The sequence below is a fragment of the Haliotis asinina genome, chromosome 16 (assembly GCF_037392515.1).
Source record: "Haliotis asinina isolate JCU_RB_2024 chromosome 16, JCU_Hal_asi_v2, whole genome shotgun sequence".
NCBI lineage: Eukaryota > Metazoa > Mollusca > Gastropoda > Lepetellida > Haliotidae > Haliotis > Haliotis asinina.
This window is the reverse complement of record NC_090295.1, coordinates 22867507-22884729: the sequence shown is the minus strand read 5'-3', so window position 1 is coordinate 22884729 and position 17223 is coordinate 22867507. Positions and strand designations below refer to the sequence as shown.

The window sequence follows — 17223 nt, the reverse complement described above, 5'->3', positions numbered from 1 at the left end:
TAATGAAAATGGTTGACGAGATATGGTGCAAAATAACGATATTAACAAACAAAACACCAAATGTTTTCTATCTCTAATGGGACATAACGTCAAGAAACACTATGGCGGAAACTACGCCTTTTCATTCGACAGGGCGTGTGACGTCATAAAAATTATAAATTTTGCGCGGCACCATTTTCGTGTCATTCGAGAGTTCGCGGGTGGTAGAGACGAAAGTCACTACCAAACGCTAACCCTGACTTTCATTATATCTCCTCATTGTGTTGCTTGTTTTTATGGTAGGGTTTCAGGCAGTAGAGGGGAGTTTAAAATACTAAAGAACCCTACTCAGAGCGTTCTCTCGAATGATATGCATTATTACAACATTAAGTAAGGACACTATCTATTTTCACTTGGCTACTAGGCCACCCTCGGTCCGGCCAGCGTCTCCTTGTCGGGTCTCTCCAGCTGAGTTCGTCCCAGCGGTGGTTCCACGGGAGATGTCAGTATTAATGGAAGTAGGTGTGCCCTATGTTCAGATTAAAATGCCAGCATAATACACGGTCACATAAGATCTTGTGATCGACAAAAGTGTTGGCAAACATTTTGTCTTTTTTTTGTTAAAAAATAAAACCATTTACTGGGTTAAACCAGCTTCTGTTTGCATTTGTGTTTTTCCTACAACACATGTGAGCTCTTCAAAATATGTATAGTGTTCCATCCAAAGCAGTAGGCACCACTTATGTAGATGATTCAGTGAAAAACAGTATTAACACAACTGAATGTAAATACCGTTCTGGAATCACCAAGACTTATTAAGAGCTCCACACTCCACTCTAACTTAGGGGCGGTGGGGTAGCCTAATGGTTAAAGCGTTCGCTCGTCACGCCGAAGACCCGGGTTCGATTCCCCATATGGGTACAATGTGTGAAGCCCATTTTCTGGTGTCCCCCGCCGTGATATTGCTGGAATATTGCTAAAAAGCGGCGTAAACTAAAACTCACTCACTCACTCACTCACCACTCTAACTTAAAGAAGAAAGCATACATCAACATAATTTGTTTTTATTTGTTATAAAATTGAAAACAATATCAGATGAACAATAATGTGGTTATTCTGTAAAATAACAGTCAACAATATGCCATGAACTGTGAGTTCTTTCCAGACTTGCTTAACTTCACCTGAGCTAAATGCAGAATCAATAAATATTAACAATATGTAAAAATCTCAATGCTAAGACTTCAAAATCAAAACTAAAATCATATGGTCCAACACATAACTGATAAGAATGCAACACAATAAGAATATATCTGTAACAAAAGAAACCTTCAAAAATAAACATTCTACTGTTCATACAGATTTAACAAATTACAGATTTCAGGGACTGGTTGCTGATGTTTTTTCAAAGTCAGTTACAATTGCAAATATTTCTTGTCAACGGCTACCATAAAAAGATCTTTTTTTAATTTTTGTTAATTTCAACAGCATAAATATCTTGAAGTCACAATTAACAGTTACATAGAAATTTTCACAATTCAAACCAAAAAATGTTATTTTAATATTTGACTCAATGGTCATATAAATGTTTGTTCCTTATGGGGACATGAAACCCCATATTGTGCAGTTCAGGTTTGTAGAAGCACTTATCAATGTATAAGTTAATAGCCTCTGAAACATAATCTTACTCTTCAAAATCCAGAGGATCTGAATCCTCTTCTTGTGTGACCATAGCAGATCTGTGAATTGACATGTCGGGCTCATCAAGCATAAAGTCATCATCATCACTATCAATCTTGTCAAGGGTGGATTTGACAGGAATGTTGAAATCTAAATACAATTCGCCATCACTCATATCCTGTTCTGTTTCCTTAAGTAAAACCTTTTTTCGGCTGCTTTGACTGGATGGTTTGACTAATGTATTTTCATTGTTTATGTCTGTCATGTATTTCTTATCTTCTGTATAAACTTCACTATCTCCAGATTTTTTGTCCGAATTTGAAGTGTTAGAAACCTTTTCTCTTGCAGCATGTACTGGGTTGATGAATTTTGATTTCTTTTTCTTGATTCTCTTGTCTTGCCCCATATTGGTCTTCAGTTCTAAGACAGTATTTTGTCTTTGTTCACTTTCTCTCTTGATCTCCAGTGTATTGTTGTCCTCTGTTCCTTCATTAGATATATTCTTTATTTTCATTTTATTATAACTACACATACCAAGAACAGAACTTTCAGGTTTCCCATCACGTCTAGTACACTTCAGTGACTTGTCAGATTTCTTTCCATCCATTTTGTGTTGCATTTTCCATTCAACATTGTCTTCCCCTGGTTTTCTGTTACTACAATCTCTAGTCTTTCCTTCTTTTATAGTCCTCTTTTTACTCTTTTCCAAATTTACTTCAGGACACTCAATTGCTGTTCCATCTCTCTTGTTTTTCTTTTTCTTTTTGGTAGTTTCTTCCTGCACACAGATGTCTTGTTCTCCTGAAGGCTTTGGCTCTTTAGGTTTGTGTTGTTTCTTATCCTTGTCATCAGCTGATTTCTTCTTCTGAGATTTATTCTTCTTACCTGCTGAATTTGTGTTAAGCATTTCTGCTGCCCCTGTTTCATCTATATTTCCAGTATTGACAGAGTCTGGCAAAGCCATACTTTCTCCAGCGCTGCAGCAATCATCCCCCTGAAGATCTGTATTCAGTTGGTCTTGTGATTCAAGTTGTACAGAACCTAACTCCATGGTAAATATGTCCATGTCTAGCTTGGCAACCTCGAACTTGGCAGCTTCCTTCATACTCTCTGAATCTCCACATCTGGCATCTGAAACTACAATGGAAGCAGAATACATCATATGTTAGGTGTTATATTTCCAGTTGGGGTGCAATGAATACAGCAAGTTTTACAACTATGCAGTAATGAATGTTTTTTAATGAAAAGTTTGAGATTGAAATTGAAATAACAAAGATATAATGTATTTGCTTCCATAACAATATAAAGCAATACATTGCAGATGATGCCACCTAAAACCTAATGACAGTGCCAGAAGTGGCCTTGGCAAAAATGTGTTACGCTCATGGATATATTTTCAGTATCTCACTTAGATCAAATACAAAGTAGTTCTCCACCTCCCCCTCAAAAGGAAAAAAAACCAACACGAAACAAAACAAAAAACCCAAACACATAAACATTTCCAAAGATATTCCATTCTAGCTGGAAATAGCAAGGTATACAGACTGTAATCACTGAATTTCATCTATCCATCATCTAGACACTGAAGGAATCAAAAGTAGCTGTCTGATGTACTAAAGAGATTCCTTCCTTGGCTGAGAAAGGATCTTATTTTCGTGAGTCCACATCTCAGATGTAACCTGAATATGATTTGCTTGCACAATACCCAAGATAATGCAATTTACTTGGATGAAAGTCTAAAACTTGCATTTTTGGGGGGTTAAAAAAATACTAACGGAATCATTAAAACAGTTACATATCACTAAAACGTTTAAAGGGAGATGTTCTTCTCTTTCTAATGATGAGAACATTTGCAGGCTCTTTCATTGTATATCATACCAAGCTCCAAATCCCAGAGACTCTATCTTCCCCTTATTTTCTGGGCCATATCAAAATTTTCATACAATATGAGGTTGATGCAAATTAAACATGATGTTCAGCTGATTGATTCAATGACAATAAAGTTGCCAAGTAAGTTTATTGCCTTATATATATGTCTTATTTGAAATATGTTAACTGTGCCATTGATACCACACACTACCCTGAAACAGACAGCAAAATAACACAAATTGAAGCAGTGCCACATTGGACATTGCATTGTGATACAAGGGAGATAACTCCACTCCATAAGCAAATCAATCTTTGCCCAACACAATATTCAATCTCACTATGACTTCTTTTGTGAGATTGTCCATTCAGTATACTGCTATCCTGAATTTCAAGATACCCTGATTTCAAAAACTGATAATCTGCTTACCCTGAAGATCAGGATCACCTCCCTCAATTTTCACTTTCTTTACAGTTGAGTTAGGCTTTGAAACCTGATATTCAGAATCTGAAACAAAATATAAAACTTAAATCCAAACATATTTCCCTTTTGAATCTCCTGGCTGTAACTGTAGTGCATTTCTCTTTACTCACAGTATTGACATAATTGACATATGAGTCAGCTTTTTCGAGTGTCAGGATTCAAACTTCAACATAACCATCAAATTTTATCAATATGTTAAAAATCGGATTTCTCCTTCATTAGCAATAACAAATCTATCTTGGGAATTTTTCATGACAAACAAAATGACCAAATACTTTTTATTTTATTCCTTTTGTAACAAAGGATATGCATTTAGTCATGTATCCGTGTGCAGAAACCTAACATCGGGTGTCTGCTGTGCACGAAATTTCATTTAAGAAAATATTGTTCCTGGAGTAGTTGAAAAGAATAGACCTTTTCCCATTCCTGGCAGATGTTTGTGATGTTCAAGCTGAATTTTGAAGTAAAAAACAATTTTTTTCCCTTGTATAAAGTCTTTCCTATAACAGTTCCATAAAAGTATCTATAAATCAGTGATCTCAGATCTTGTGAAAGTGATAAATGATAAATAATCGAGTCTGGACCAGACAATCCAGTGATCAACATTATGACATGTGTCAACCAAGTCCGCGAGCCTGACCACCCGATCCTGTTAGTCGCCTCTTACAACAAGCATAGTCGCTTTTATGGCAAGCATGGGTTGCTGAATGCTTATTCTACCCTCGGACCTTCATGGGTCGTTGCATGTTTAGAAAAGGAAGTTTCTTCATTTCTCTTATGTAGCATTATCATCCTTTAGAAAAAGACCCATAGAGGTCCGGGGTAGAAAAGAACTTCAGCAACCAATGCTTGCCATAAAAGGTGACTTTGCTTATCGTATTTATCGAGTCATATAGGTGGAATATTGTGGAGTGCGGAGTAAAACTAAACTCACTCACTCACTCTTTCAGAAAAATCATTTGCTTTCTTTACAGTTTGTTTCCAGAATCAAAATTTAACGGAAAAGGCTTACCAGATTAAAATACTTACTTGCATTACAATTGAAGTCATCATTTTCCATTGAATCCAAGATTCCAGCAACATCAGACAACACAGACTGTGAATTGTTAAGTATTTGGTTTAAAGTTTCATCATCAACAAGATTGTCCTCCTGTTCAATCTTTCTCTTTTTTGAACATTTTGAAAGCTTCGACTTTTTCCTTTCGTCCTTGGCATTGTCTGTAATGAAAAAAGTTTCTTAAGATAACATTCTAAATCAATGTCACATGTTTTGTATTCATAAGAATTTATTCATCAAGTGTTAACATGAAATATTTTTTCATAAAATATGGGATAACTATTTTGAGAGTCACTGTTCAATTCAAATACCTTAGTGTCAGGACATGAATCTGTCATCCCTCAGAACCACAATACATGTCATGCTGAAGAGGAACAGCTCCTATTTATGGTAAGCTTTATTACACTTGCTCTCATTTGTTAATGCCTACTATATCAGAACAAACCCATATTTTCAGGCAAAGGCAGCAACGGGTCAGAATGATATACTGTTGAATTTGGAATTGAAATTAAGTAAGAAACAGTGAATGTTTGCTGTAAGGTATTTTCCATGTAATGCCTCAGAACCTAGAATATATTTTGTTGCCTCACCTTGGTCAGTATTGCTCTTAAAATCCCCCCATTTTCCAGAAAAGCGGGCTGAAAAGCTATACTTCTTCAACCTTTCCTGAAACAAGCATCAGGACTGTAATTACACATTCAGTAATAATATCAGACATCTTGGATCAAGTTACATGACATCATATTTACAATATTTATCATCTCATACACAATATTAGTAAATACTTACAGGATGGTGTGACTGCCATGATTTTTTCTGATGCTGAACAGTCTAATTTCAGTCATTTGATTTATGGACCTTATGTGTCAACTTCAAATACTATAGCCTATCCCTTGCTTTACTACTTTAAACTGTGGGTGTAAGTCCCTCACAAGGTATCACAGCTTAATCCAGTTAATCCTTGCCTTCAATTGTTTATTACAACTTTGAACAACCATTAAAACTAGTAGTTAACTGACCACTCAAAAATCATGATGAATTCTAAGAAAGATAATGTGACACAAATCAAGAGCAAAGCTGCCATTACTCATACCTGCAACAGCATATTTCCAAATTATCAGCATTACCTTTCATTTTGTCATTTCGTTTCAGAAAAAAATGTATTTAATCAACAAAAATATATGCTTTGGACGATATATCCAAATTTAAACAAACTTTCTTCAAATATTGTAAAATTTCTCTAATCGTTTTCTGTAGTGTGGCTAAAATTTGTAGTGACTACAATAGAATCGTAGAGGTGGGCATCTCTGTACATGTCTTGAAACAGTTGATTAATGGGCCCTGATTAATTGTGTGACCAGTTTAGATATAAACAGTGAGTTTGTTATAAACATCAATTATTCTCATTGACATACACAACCATAAAACTACTTCGCATTGCCTTCAGTTTGTTAAATGCTAGGGCAGTGGGGTAGCCTAGTGGTTGAAGATCAAGCCAAAGATCCAGGTTCGTTATAATATTGCTGTAGTATTGCTAAGAGCAGCATAAAACTCAGCTCAACTCACTCACTCGTTATATGCGTGTTGGTTATACAGCACATGGCCAGGACTAAAAACAGTTCAGTGTATTTTGTCAGACTGCTATGAGTGTGTTCATCCTCACTTATTATAACTTTCATATTCAGTTGTGCCTCATTTCTCACAAGAGGCGGTGGGGCAGCCAAGTGGTTAGAGTGTTTGCTTGTTACTCTGAAGACCCGAATTCAATTGCCCATATGGGTATGATGCATGAAGCTCATTTCTAGTGTCCCCGCCACAATATTGCTGGAATATTGTAAAAAACAGTGTGTATCTAACCTCACTCACTCTTGTGCAAAGCAACTAACCTTTAGTGGGAGATTTAAGGCTGCATTGGCATTGTCTGTAGCTATCTTCACTTCCCTTGTGTAGTCATGACCCTTGCATTTTCTCTGAAATGAATATTTAGTCAATACTTTCACTACGAGTATATCTTCATCCAAGACAACCTAACTATTCCTGACCATCTGCAGTCTCCTAAACACATTAAAATATTTAAATGGTGCTTTTTCCCTTCATATTTTACTCACAGTAATGAATTGGTTGCAAGCAACATTTACCAGTTGAAAGGCAAGTTTACAGATCAAGTTTGGGGACGTAGTTGAAGACATATCATGACATCCTGACAAAATGGATTTTGTTCACAGTATCAGTCACTGGATATGCCTAGACTTGGAATCCTGTCAAGTGCTGCATTAACAACCAGCCTGCACATATGCACACACTTACAGGTAACACATCAATTTCTGTAAATGGCTTTACTGATGCAATGTTGATCCAGGCTCTTGACACAATCTTATCAAAGAAAACCACATGGTACTTGGTCTGAAAGAATAAATCAGGCACAAATCAACATCTGAACTTATTTAATACAAAGAGGTACACCCACTGTGGTACTTGGGATCAGTGTCTACGCAGGCAATTTTTACAGCTGGAGATTGTGACCAGCTAGCATTTCAAGTACAAGTCATTTGTACGCTTTACCAGTCAAGTGATCATGCTTTTCTTTGTGCAACAGAACTTGCACCTTAACAACCAATCAGAAATGTAATGGGTATCAAAATGCATCAATGAGGCTATTTTAGAGCTGGGTTTTCCAAAACAGTTATTTTTCATTTGACAACACCTTCATATAAATCTGAAAATGTAATTTTTCAAGGAGAAATAAAATTGACAGAGGTCAATGGAATGATGATGTTAAATTTTGCAGGACACGATGACAGTCAGCTTTGAAATTTCTGGTCATTTTAACTTAGTACCATTCAACCAGTCTGGTTATACCAGAAAACAGAAACACTGATGGGATACCAATAACCATTTCAAAGCACAAACATATAAAATGTTTGCTATTTCATGAGTCACACTAATGTTATGAATTACCTTTACTTGAGAATTCGTAAGAAAATGTACTGAACAAATCTCAACGTGAGAAAAATGTTTAAAAAAAATCCTGATTCACTTTTGGAAAACTCTGCTGCCTCAATATTCTGAGTTACTTCTTATCATAAACAATGATAAAATTATCAAGACAAATATTAACAAGACGACAAAGACATCAATATTCCCCGCAATAGCAAACTACTCTTCATGAATATGTCAGCTTGTTATGATGATGTCAAGTGGTTTGGTGTGTACATGGCAAAGTGAAAGGAGAGTACTGAAAGGTTATTATGTTCTGCTCCAGAAAGGAGCACTACCACCAAATTCAGTTAAGCCAAACTTGTTGGAAGCAAAAAATAACATTGTATTTCAGAAATCCAAAATAACCAACAAGTACCAGTACACCACCATACCTATCTTTGTGCCAAGTTTGGTGAAGAAATAGGGAATGGTTCTGCTCTGCAAAAGAGCACACTCACCAAATTCAAAGTCAAACTTGTTGCCATTGAAATATGAAATATTTTATTTATACTTTCAAAAACTACCAAAGGCACCAGTATACCACTAGCCCTATCTATGTGCCAAGTCTGGTTTGGAAAGAGTGAACAGTTTTAATGTTCTGTTACGAAACAGACAAGTGTGCACACATGCACGGAGGGACTGAGCATGACGCATGAAAAACATTAGGAACTTACTGGTAACATACTGGCTGGATGACCAACTTCATAGTAGGTTTCATAATCAGGGTCTATCTCTATCATGGCAGGCCACCTGGGGATAATTTATTACCACAATTTAATGTTGCAATTGGCATGTTATCCAAGGTTCATGTTCCTGCATATAGAAAACTACACACAGCTCGGACACAAATCATATTTGGGATTCTCTTTCTCAGTGCAGTACACATCTTTGATAATCTCAAGGCTATATGTTACAATATATCTCCACTATACCCTGGATGCATCTATGACTTGACTTCATGACTGGTTTGTCTCTCCATGAGGCGACTATGTTGGGAAGTTGAGCGCACTAATCACAACTCACTTCCACTTGTTAAAAAATCTAACCGATTAAACCTGGGCACACAACGGAGGCAGGGGTACTCTGAGAGGTAGAAGGAGTTGTAAATTTGCCTGTATGATTGTCGCAATCTGAACAAACCTTCGTGTCTGAGTCTGTTGACATTATCTTGATTGACTAAGCTGTCGTTAAAACCGGGTGTAGGGTTATATCAACCCCCCAACTGTACTAGAATCTGAATTTTTACTAAGAAAGCGTAATCCCAAAAATAATTTGTTACATTTGGCCACTTTTAATAAGGCGCTATGTGTTCGTCTTCCACTTTCAGTATGGGACAAACAATAAATGAAAGGAAATCTAACTGTAAAATACATGTATAGAAATAGTCATCACAAGCTGCTTGAGGGTTAGTATTTGGCAGGAGTGATTCTGATCAAGAATATACAGGACACAACTAAATTAAAATCATCAGCTTCATTTAAATCCTTATCAGTGTACTGGTTCGTGAAAAATATACCTCCCTCATATTCAGGTTCACACTATATGAACCACCATTTTCTCTGATTACAGCCTGACTGGTTTGCCGGTTTCTAAAACCCAGTGTGTTCCTGTAATACTGTCAGATATTGCAGACTGTATGATTCAAAACTAAAATAAGTTTTAAGGTAATGACTGTCCATTGTTTCACACACCATGGATACCCAGCCATCTTGGCCAGAACAACAGAACCCTCTGTGTACTTTGTGAAAATGTGCTCAGATTCATCATATGATTCCTCTGGTTTCTCACAGCTGTTAAAAGCTGCCACTGAAATAGAAAAATACATAGCCATACATTGCACATTCCAACACAAGCCTGCACACCAATCAGTTGAAGCCTGTACATCAATTAATAGAAACCTGTATATCTTGTTACCCATTGTTATCAGTCTACTGTTATGTGTATATATACTGCAACCCTTTAGTTTTACCCTCACTTCACCTGAAGAAGAGACTAGAATCTGTCTCGAAACGTTGTGACCTTGTATAATAAAGAAGTTGAACCATAAAGCACTTTTAGTCTGAACAATAGCAATTTTGTATAACACAAAATTATGGAGAAAGTTGTTTCAGCAAATATTTAATAAATGCATAAAAACTATGAAAGTTATATTCAAACTAATATATTGAGATATGATTCTTTTCAGTACCTTGTGAGACCACCTTGCCCTGCAATACATGACTGAATGCATCTATGTATAGTACCTATAAAAGTTTTGTAGTATATTGTGTGACAACATATCCCAATATTCAATCATTTCTTCATACAGTGTTTGGGACATGGGAAAGAGGTGATCATTTAAGATATCATTCCTTCGTCAAATTTCAATGGAAAATACACTCACGGTGTCACTTCATGAGATGATATTCCACCTCGGATGCGAAATTTCATGTGGGCAGACAATAAGCCCATAAAGGACATAACACCCTCAGACAAAACACCCCTAGGCTAAACGCCCCCAGGACAAAAAGACCTTGCAAATTAACACCCATAGGATAAAACACCCTCTGTGAGTTGACTGGTCATAGCATGATGTTTTCTGAACAATTCCTCCCACTGCTGACAGTTGTTACAGATAAGTACCAGAAGACAGGTGATAACATGATGTTTTCTGAACAATTCCTCCCACTGCTGACAGTTGTTACAAATAAGTACCAGAAGACAGGAGATAACATGATCTTTTCTGAACATTTCCTCCCACTGCTGACAGTTGTTACAGATAAGTACCAGAAGACAGGAGTTAACATGATGTTTTCTTTGCATATCCTCCCACTGCTGACAGTTGTTATGGGCTCCTCAGTGATGATGTTGTTATTTTAACTGTGGAATGAAGTCTGCCAAATGTACTCGTTGTGACATGTTAAGATGGTCAGCACCATTATTACAGTTAATGATGCATTATCAATTCATCCTTCCACACCTGTACATAAGGGGTTAAGACTGTAAAGTCTAGTATATCACACTGCATCATGGAGGTTATTAGGAACAATAAGGTGGTGTCAAGCTAGCGCTAGATGAGTATATGTACACCAAATCTGCATCTTATCCCACAGAGCCCGAATCCCTGGCAAACCTGACGTTTGAAGAGCCTTGGAATACCACAGGTGGCAGTGTCCCCAGACCCTTCATCATCCATGACACCACTACTGAATCCGGAAACCAGAGGATTACCATCTTTGCCACCGCAGAAACACTAAGAGTTCTTACTGCATCATCTACATGGTATATGGATGGTTGCTTCTCCTTATCCCTCAAGTTTTACAGCCGGATTTACGTCATTCGGGCTGAAGTGTCTGACGCAACTGTCACCTGTGTTTATGCCCTCCTCTCCATCAAGACACAGGACATGTATGAACAACTGTTCCATGTCATAGAGAGCAAGCGTGAAGAATTAGGATATAGTGCAGATCCCACGAAAGTGATCATGGATTTTGAAATAGGTCCATTGAATGCACTGAGAACAACTCCATGGTGAATCACTTCTGTGGTATGCTCAGTGGACTGGCCCTCTTACCTGTTGAGCAAGTGACTCATGGCATGTCATTCTTACAGGATTGTATCCCGGATGATTTAGAAGAACTTGAGAGTTACTTTGATGCCAACTATGTGTCATGAAGTTTCCGCAGACTCCAGAGGCCAGCTACTGGTGACAGTGTTCCCAGCATTCGATTTCAACGCACACACCCGCTCTTCAGTCCTCATATATGGAACGTAGCAGATGCCACACAAACTGATGACCAGAGAACAGACAACATGTGCGAAGCCTAGAACAGCGCCTTCAAAAAACTAGCTGGCCACGACCATCTGTCAGTGTGGGAGCTACTTAAGGATTTCAGCAAGGCCACGCTACAAAGACAGACTGTGAAATCTGTGCTAAGACTTCAACAATGGTGACAAGTCACTGCCAGTGTTTCTAACTGGTACTGGCTACAATATTAGACTTGTACTAACTGTATTACAAGTATTACAAGTATCAACTGGTCTGGTGAATTATGTGCTATTACAGACTTTATTTAATGTTATATCATATCATGTTATATTCATGTGAGAATAAATTCATGTGCTCCAAGAAAGATTTGTTGGTATTCTGTTGTATCTTCATTGAGGACGTTTTGCCCTACCCACCGAGGACTTTTTGTCCTGTGGGCGTTTAGCCTAGGGGTGTTTTGTCTGAAGGTGTTATGTCCTTGTGAGCCTATTGCCCTACCACCGAAATTTCAGGGCAATGTTTTGGGTACTGGCAGATTGGTTTCTAGGTATCTTTTGTCCACATTTTCAGTTTGGAAAAAGCCTGACATCACTTTCATCATAAAAGCTCTTTCATCAAATTTTCCCTTCAGTGGCATGCTAAACATTTAACATCCAAATAAAACAAATGAATTTGAAGTTTGAAATAAATGATTCTGTTTTAAAATGTTAGTATGGTACAATAACTACATACATGTAAATAGTAAATTTTACATTTAACTAAAATATATCAGTTTCACAGTGCATGTTTATTTGCATAATGTAGCATCTCATCTACACTAACGCTTTGTCTCTGAAAACATATAATTTTGATAGTAACAAACAAACCCAAACTGAAATGGAGCCCCAGGGGGATCAGAGTTTAGGAACATGGAAATCTACTCTTGCTACATCTGGGGTTTTATCATTGCAGGGAGGGCAAGACAGTGGGATAAATAATATGGTTCAGAGACTGTGAGACAGACTATGTGTCATCCAACAATATTTGTTGGAAATACCTGCACAGATGTGGTTTGGAATTGATACAACCCATGTATTTGCAGGATGGGTGGTCAGACCTGCTGACTTGATTGACACATGTCATCATATCCCAAATGCACAGATCAATAGTCATGATGCTGATCACTGGATCGTCTTGTCCAGACTTTAATATTTACAGACGGCCATCAAGTGTTGATGACAAGTAGACACAAGGGAGTTCAGTTTTGATAATACACAAGAGCAATGTTCAGTCAATATCCATCTTGAGGACTGATACTCAACCAGTATTCATCCTGCACTCCCATCTGTCTGGAAGCGCCATTGGGTCTGAGACATTGGGAAGATACCTCCACTTCAAGCAGTTGCTGTTAACACATTGCACCCATGTGCCTGTAACAAGAATGAACATTTTTCTGCTCAGAAGACGTTTACTGTAGTTAGGCCCCCAACCCCCATACATTACACACAATACACTGTAACTTACACAACAATTTGAACACACAATATTTTTCAATACAGTGGAAGCATTCTAAATCAGCACTCATCAGAACTGAAGAAATATTCCAGTTTAGACAGTGCCAGACAGCAGTAGAGCTGTTACCTACAACTAGAACTGACCTCATATTCACCTTTATTCATTTAATAACATGACATGATAAATTAACACAATATGAAAAAAGTCAGATGCTTTGGTTAGTTTCTTCTCAAATGACACTCTCTCAGTTCTCAATGTGGGACAGCAGGTGCATCTCACCAGATGAAGTAAAGTGCTTCAGTTCTGTGCCTATTTTGATTACAAGTATAACCAAACTGAACTAAGTTCAAATTATCTTTGTTGGCAACCACATAGTTATTCAATGTGTGATGGCTGCCACACCCTCATAATCCCATTATATCAATTCAGGATTGATTGGTGATCTGGCCTATTCCTCGCCACATGCCGAAATTCACAGGGCTGATTACTGCATATTTGGCTGGTTCATCTCATGCTGAGATCTGGAATTGACAGCTGCCGGATTGCAGAGTTTTTAAATGAACGTACTAGCCACAAATGCCACTGAGAGTTTAGGCCGGTGTTGACAACTTGCTGCATTGGACAGCTGTTATTTTGATAGATTTCACTGTACATTATTTCTTAAAATTATTGCATGCCTTAAATATAAAGACAGGTGCAAAATATCACTAGCATTTCCAGCGATCATAAAAGAAAAAAAATGCAGAGACTGAGTTTATGCTGGTGTTGAAAATTTTGCTGAATTAAACACCTGAATGTTTGATAGCTTTTGTACATTGTTTCTTAAGATTTTGGCATGCTTTAAACATAATGACAAGTGTGAAATATCGGTATCATTTCTAGAGATCATAAAAGAAGAGAATGCAATTTCTGGTGATTTACATTTTGGGTATGAACAGAATTCACAGGTCTTTAAAAGTAGGACATGTAAAGAAAATGTGGATTTCATTTTCTATTCCTCTCACAAGAACATATAAATACTTTTTTTCACATCATTTCCTATTTTTCTACCTTTATCGATCATTAATTCTGAAAAACACAATCTAAATCTCACAAATGAGTCACAGAACTTTTTAGACATTATTTTCCACTTTCAAGAACACTATTACACGATTCATAAACATTACTTTCATTCAAATGCCAATATTGCAAATCTATATTGGGGGAGGGAGCATTTCTGGAATTCATTAAAAAATATACAAACATTACCGACTGTCTGGGCCTATTACACAGACAACATCTTGACCATATGTAATAAAGGTTTTCAATGTGTGAAGTCTCTGATGTTTTTCATACATTGCCCCTATTGTCGTATCTACTAAATGTTAGAGCATATTGTAGGCTCTTTTCAGTTGACATCATTTACCAGAATTCAAGGCTTCTAATTTGTAAAGCAAAATGTAGTGGACATCCACCACATTCACCACAAACCATGCTTTGACGCCCAACATGAGGGCATTTTCAACATGACAAATGATGGATTTTTTTCTCTAAACAATCATGTCTTTAGGATTCCCATGCTTCTGCACTGTAAAGCAAATTTGCTGTATTTTAAAATCGAACAGTTAAAGAAAGACGTTTGAGGAAGATTTCCAAGTTTAGAACAAACTGAATGAAAGGGTGGGACACTGTAGGTCTCAAAGTCCCTGAAAATCATATGGGATTCTCTGTTTCTATTTGAATTATGTACGAACATAGGGTCTAGAGCAGGACACTATCCTCAATCAAGTCAATATCCTGTGTGGTTGTGTCATATTTTAAAATTTTATTTATTTGTTTAAATATCACACATAATGATGTATTTAAACCGTTTGGTTGTGGTAATTTAATGAATGAGGTTTTATTGGAGTATATATGGTATTTGTCTCAAGCTTGATTACCCTAAGCTGGACCTGGGCTCTATTGTGGGAAAGCAGGGTGTTCTTTGCTTCATTCAGAAGGCAAGCTATTCCTTGATCTCTTTTTTGTCAGATTATTGTTGTCTATTGCTCTTCACCAACATCAGCACAATATAAATTAGTCATCCATCAACATTTGCACAAGTGGCACCTTCATTAAAACAACAGTTTTGGCGGTTTTGATGGATGTCTGACTTCCAAATTTCTTCTCCAAATACTCCCTGTTAAAGGTTAGATACCTAAATTATAAATATTAAGTAGGTTCTAATGTTTAAGCATTTAAGCATATTATAAACATTATTTTTGTTTTAAGTTTAATATTCTGTGATGTGTATGTAGCGGCCACAAAATTTCCGAGTCCCGTGCTGGGATTCGAACGACGGACCCTCTGATCCGAAGTCGGACGCCTTGTCCACATGACCAAAGAGGTTAACCCCGTCAGCAAGCTGACAAGGTAAGGATGTCATCTGTGGGATGACTCCACGCCCTGCTACATACTCCCCCGTCAACAGAAGGCACGTCCCGGGCCGCATAGTTGGGTACTGAGGCTTATTTTGTTCAAATTTCATATGAACGTGCTCAGCCCCACGTTGGGCGCCAATGTAGCGGCCACAAAATTTCCGAGTCCCGTGCTGGGATTCGAACGACGGACCCTCTGATCCGAAGTCGGACGCCTTGTCCACATGACCAAAGAGGTTAACCCCGTCAGCAAGCTGACAAGGTAAGGATGTCATCTGTGGGATGACTCCACGCCCTGCTACATGTAGGTCATGTGTGATGGGCCATTTTCAAGACTATTAGCCATTTTCTGAATTTACCACGGGCACCTGCCTTTGTATCAATAGTAAATTTCAAAATTTTAATGTGCCCATGAATCCTGCCTTTCCCAGCCCCTGTAGGAGTAAGTGTTATTCCCATTTCCCAATCTCAAATAGTATACTCATGGAAAGAGATGAGGGGAACAAGTTTTCCTTTTTTCTAGAATTTCATCCATAGTACAATACAAAGCCTGTGAAGAAACCTGGAAAACAATAAAGGAACACTTGTACTTTCAGGTGTTCCCTTATATTGAGTATATTCATAAATTAATACGTACTAAAATTATTAACAAAAAGAAAAACAATAATCACAAGAGAAAACTCACAAAACATAACTAAAAGACCAAACATTAATTACAATATATAGGATCAAACCATGCTGCATTACTTCTGAAATGTTACTAGGAAAATAATAAGGGGGAACTCTTTCCGTTATGTGCAATATCTCAGACATGTACAGATGTGACATGACTGTTTTATTGATTATTGATTTTTTTCATAATGTTACAGGGTGAAATAAAAATAAAATATACTAAGACGCAATAAAAAGACACATCAGGAATGTATGTCGGACATATTTCTCATTTGTCCATAACTTGCATATGATGGTACAGGAAAGGGCATTATGAAGACTTGTTAACAGAACTGCTGTGTTTACAGGGGATTATGGATGCAACGATGTCTCTACTAGCATCCCCAAAACAAGTTGTAATGAGAACACACAACTGTCAAATGACACATCTCAATACTGTGTGAGCCCTCGTTGGGCAGTTATGCAGGCTGGAGTCTGCAAGGTACTGAAGTGATTCCGAAGAAGAAGAGGGATGACAGTGATATAGTCCGATTTTGCTCATCAGGCAGATGAAGATAGTCTTGGACACTTTATATATTGCTCTATGACAGCCTTGACTGGGTCGTCTGGTGGACATGGAAGTGATTGGCAACAGCATGCAGCACTCCAATGGTTCAGTTCCTTTGGACATGCACTGGTCAACCGAGGCATCGAGAATTATGGGAGCTGAGTGTGCCCATTGCATGTGCACCATGGTTTTCTGTTCATCCAACTGGTTTGTCATTAGAAATGCTCTTTGGTACGTTCAATATGTCACATCCCTGTGATTTGAAAATGTGGGATTCCAACATACACATTAGGGCTGTGCATTTCATAACTACAGTCGTGGCCC

General features: G+C 37.5%; 1 protein-coding gene across 1 annotated transcript in view; it reads right to left on the bottom strand.

The window, feature by feature from the left end:
• Positions 1-1582: 1582 nt before the first annotated feature.
• Positions 1583-17223, bottom strand: part of LOC137268050 (PC4 and SFRS1-interacting protein-like) — a 28212-nt gene continuing 12571 nt past the window's right edge. Inside the window, exons 11-19 of the mRNA XM_067802552.1 lie at positions 13092-13199; positions 9734-9848; positions 8717-8792; positions 7371-7466; positions 6950-7033; positions 5654-5729; positions 5036-5224; positions 3953-4030; positions 1583-2793 (exon numbers count right to left, since the gene is read on the bottom strand). Coding sequence (XP_067658653.1) covers positions 1661-2793; positions 3953-4030; positions 5036-5224; positions 5654-5729; positions 6950-7033; positions 7371-7466; positions 8717-8792; positions 9734-9848; positions 13092-13199 — 1955 coding nt within the window. The 3' untranslated portion in view covers positions 1583-1660. The remainder of the gene's footprint in view (positions 2794-3952; positions 4031-5035; positions 5225-5653; positions 5730-6949; positions 7034-7370; positions 7467-8716; positions 8793-9733; positions 9849-13091; positions 13200-17223) is intronic.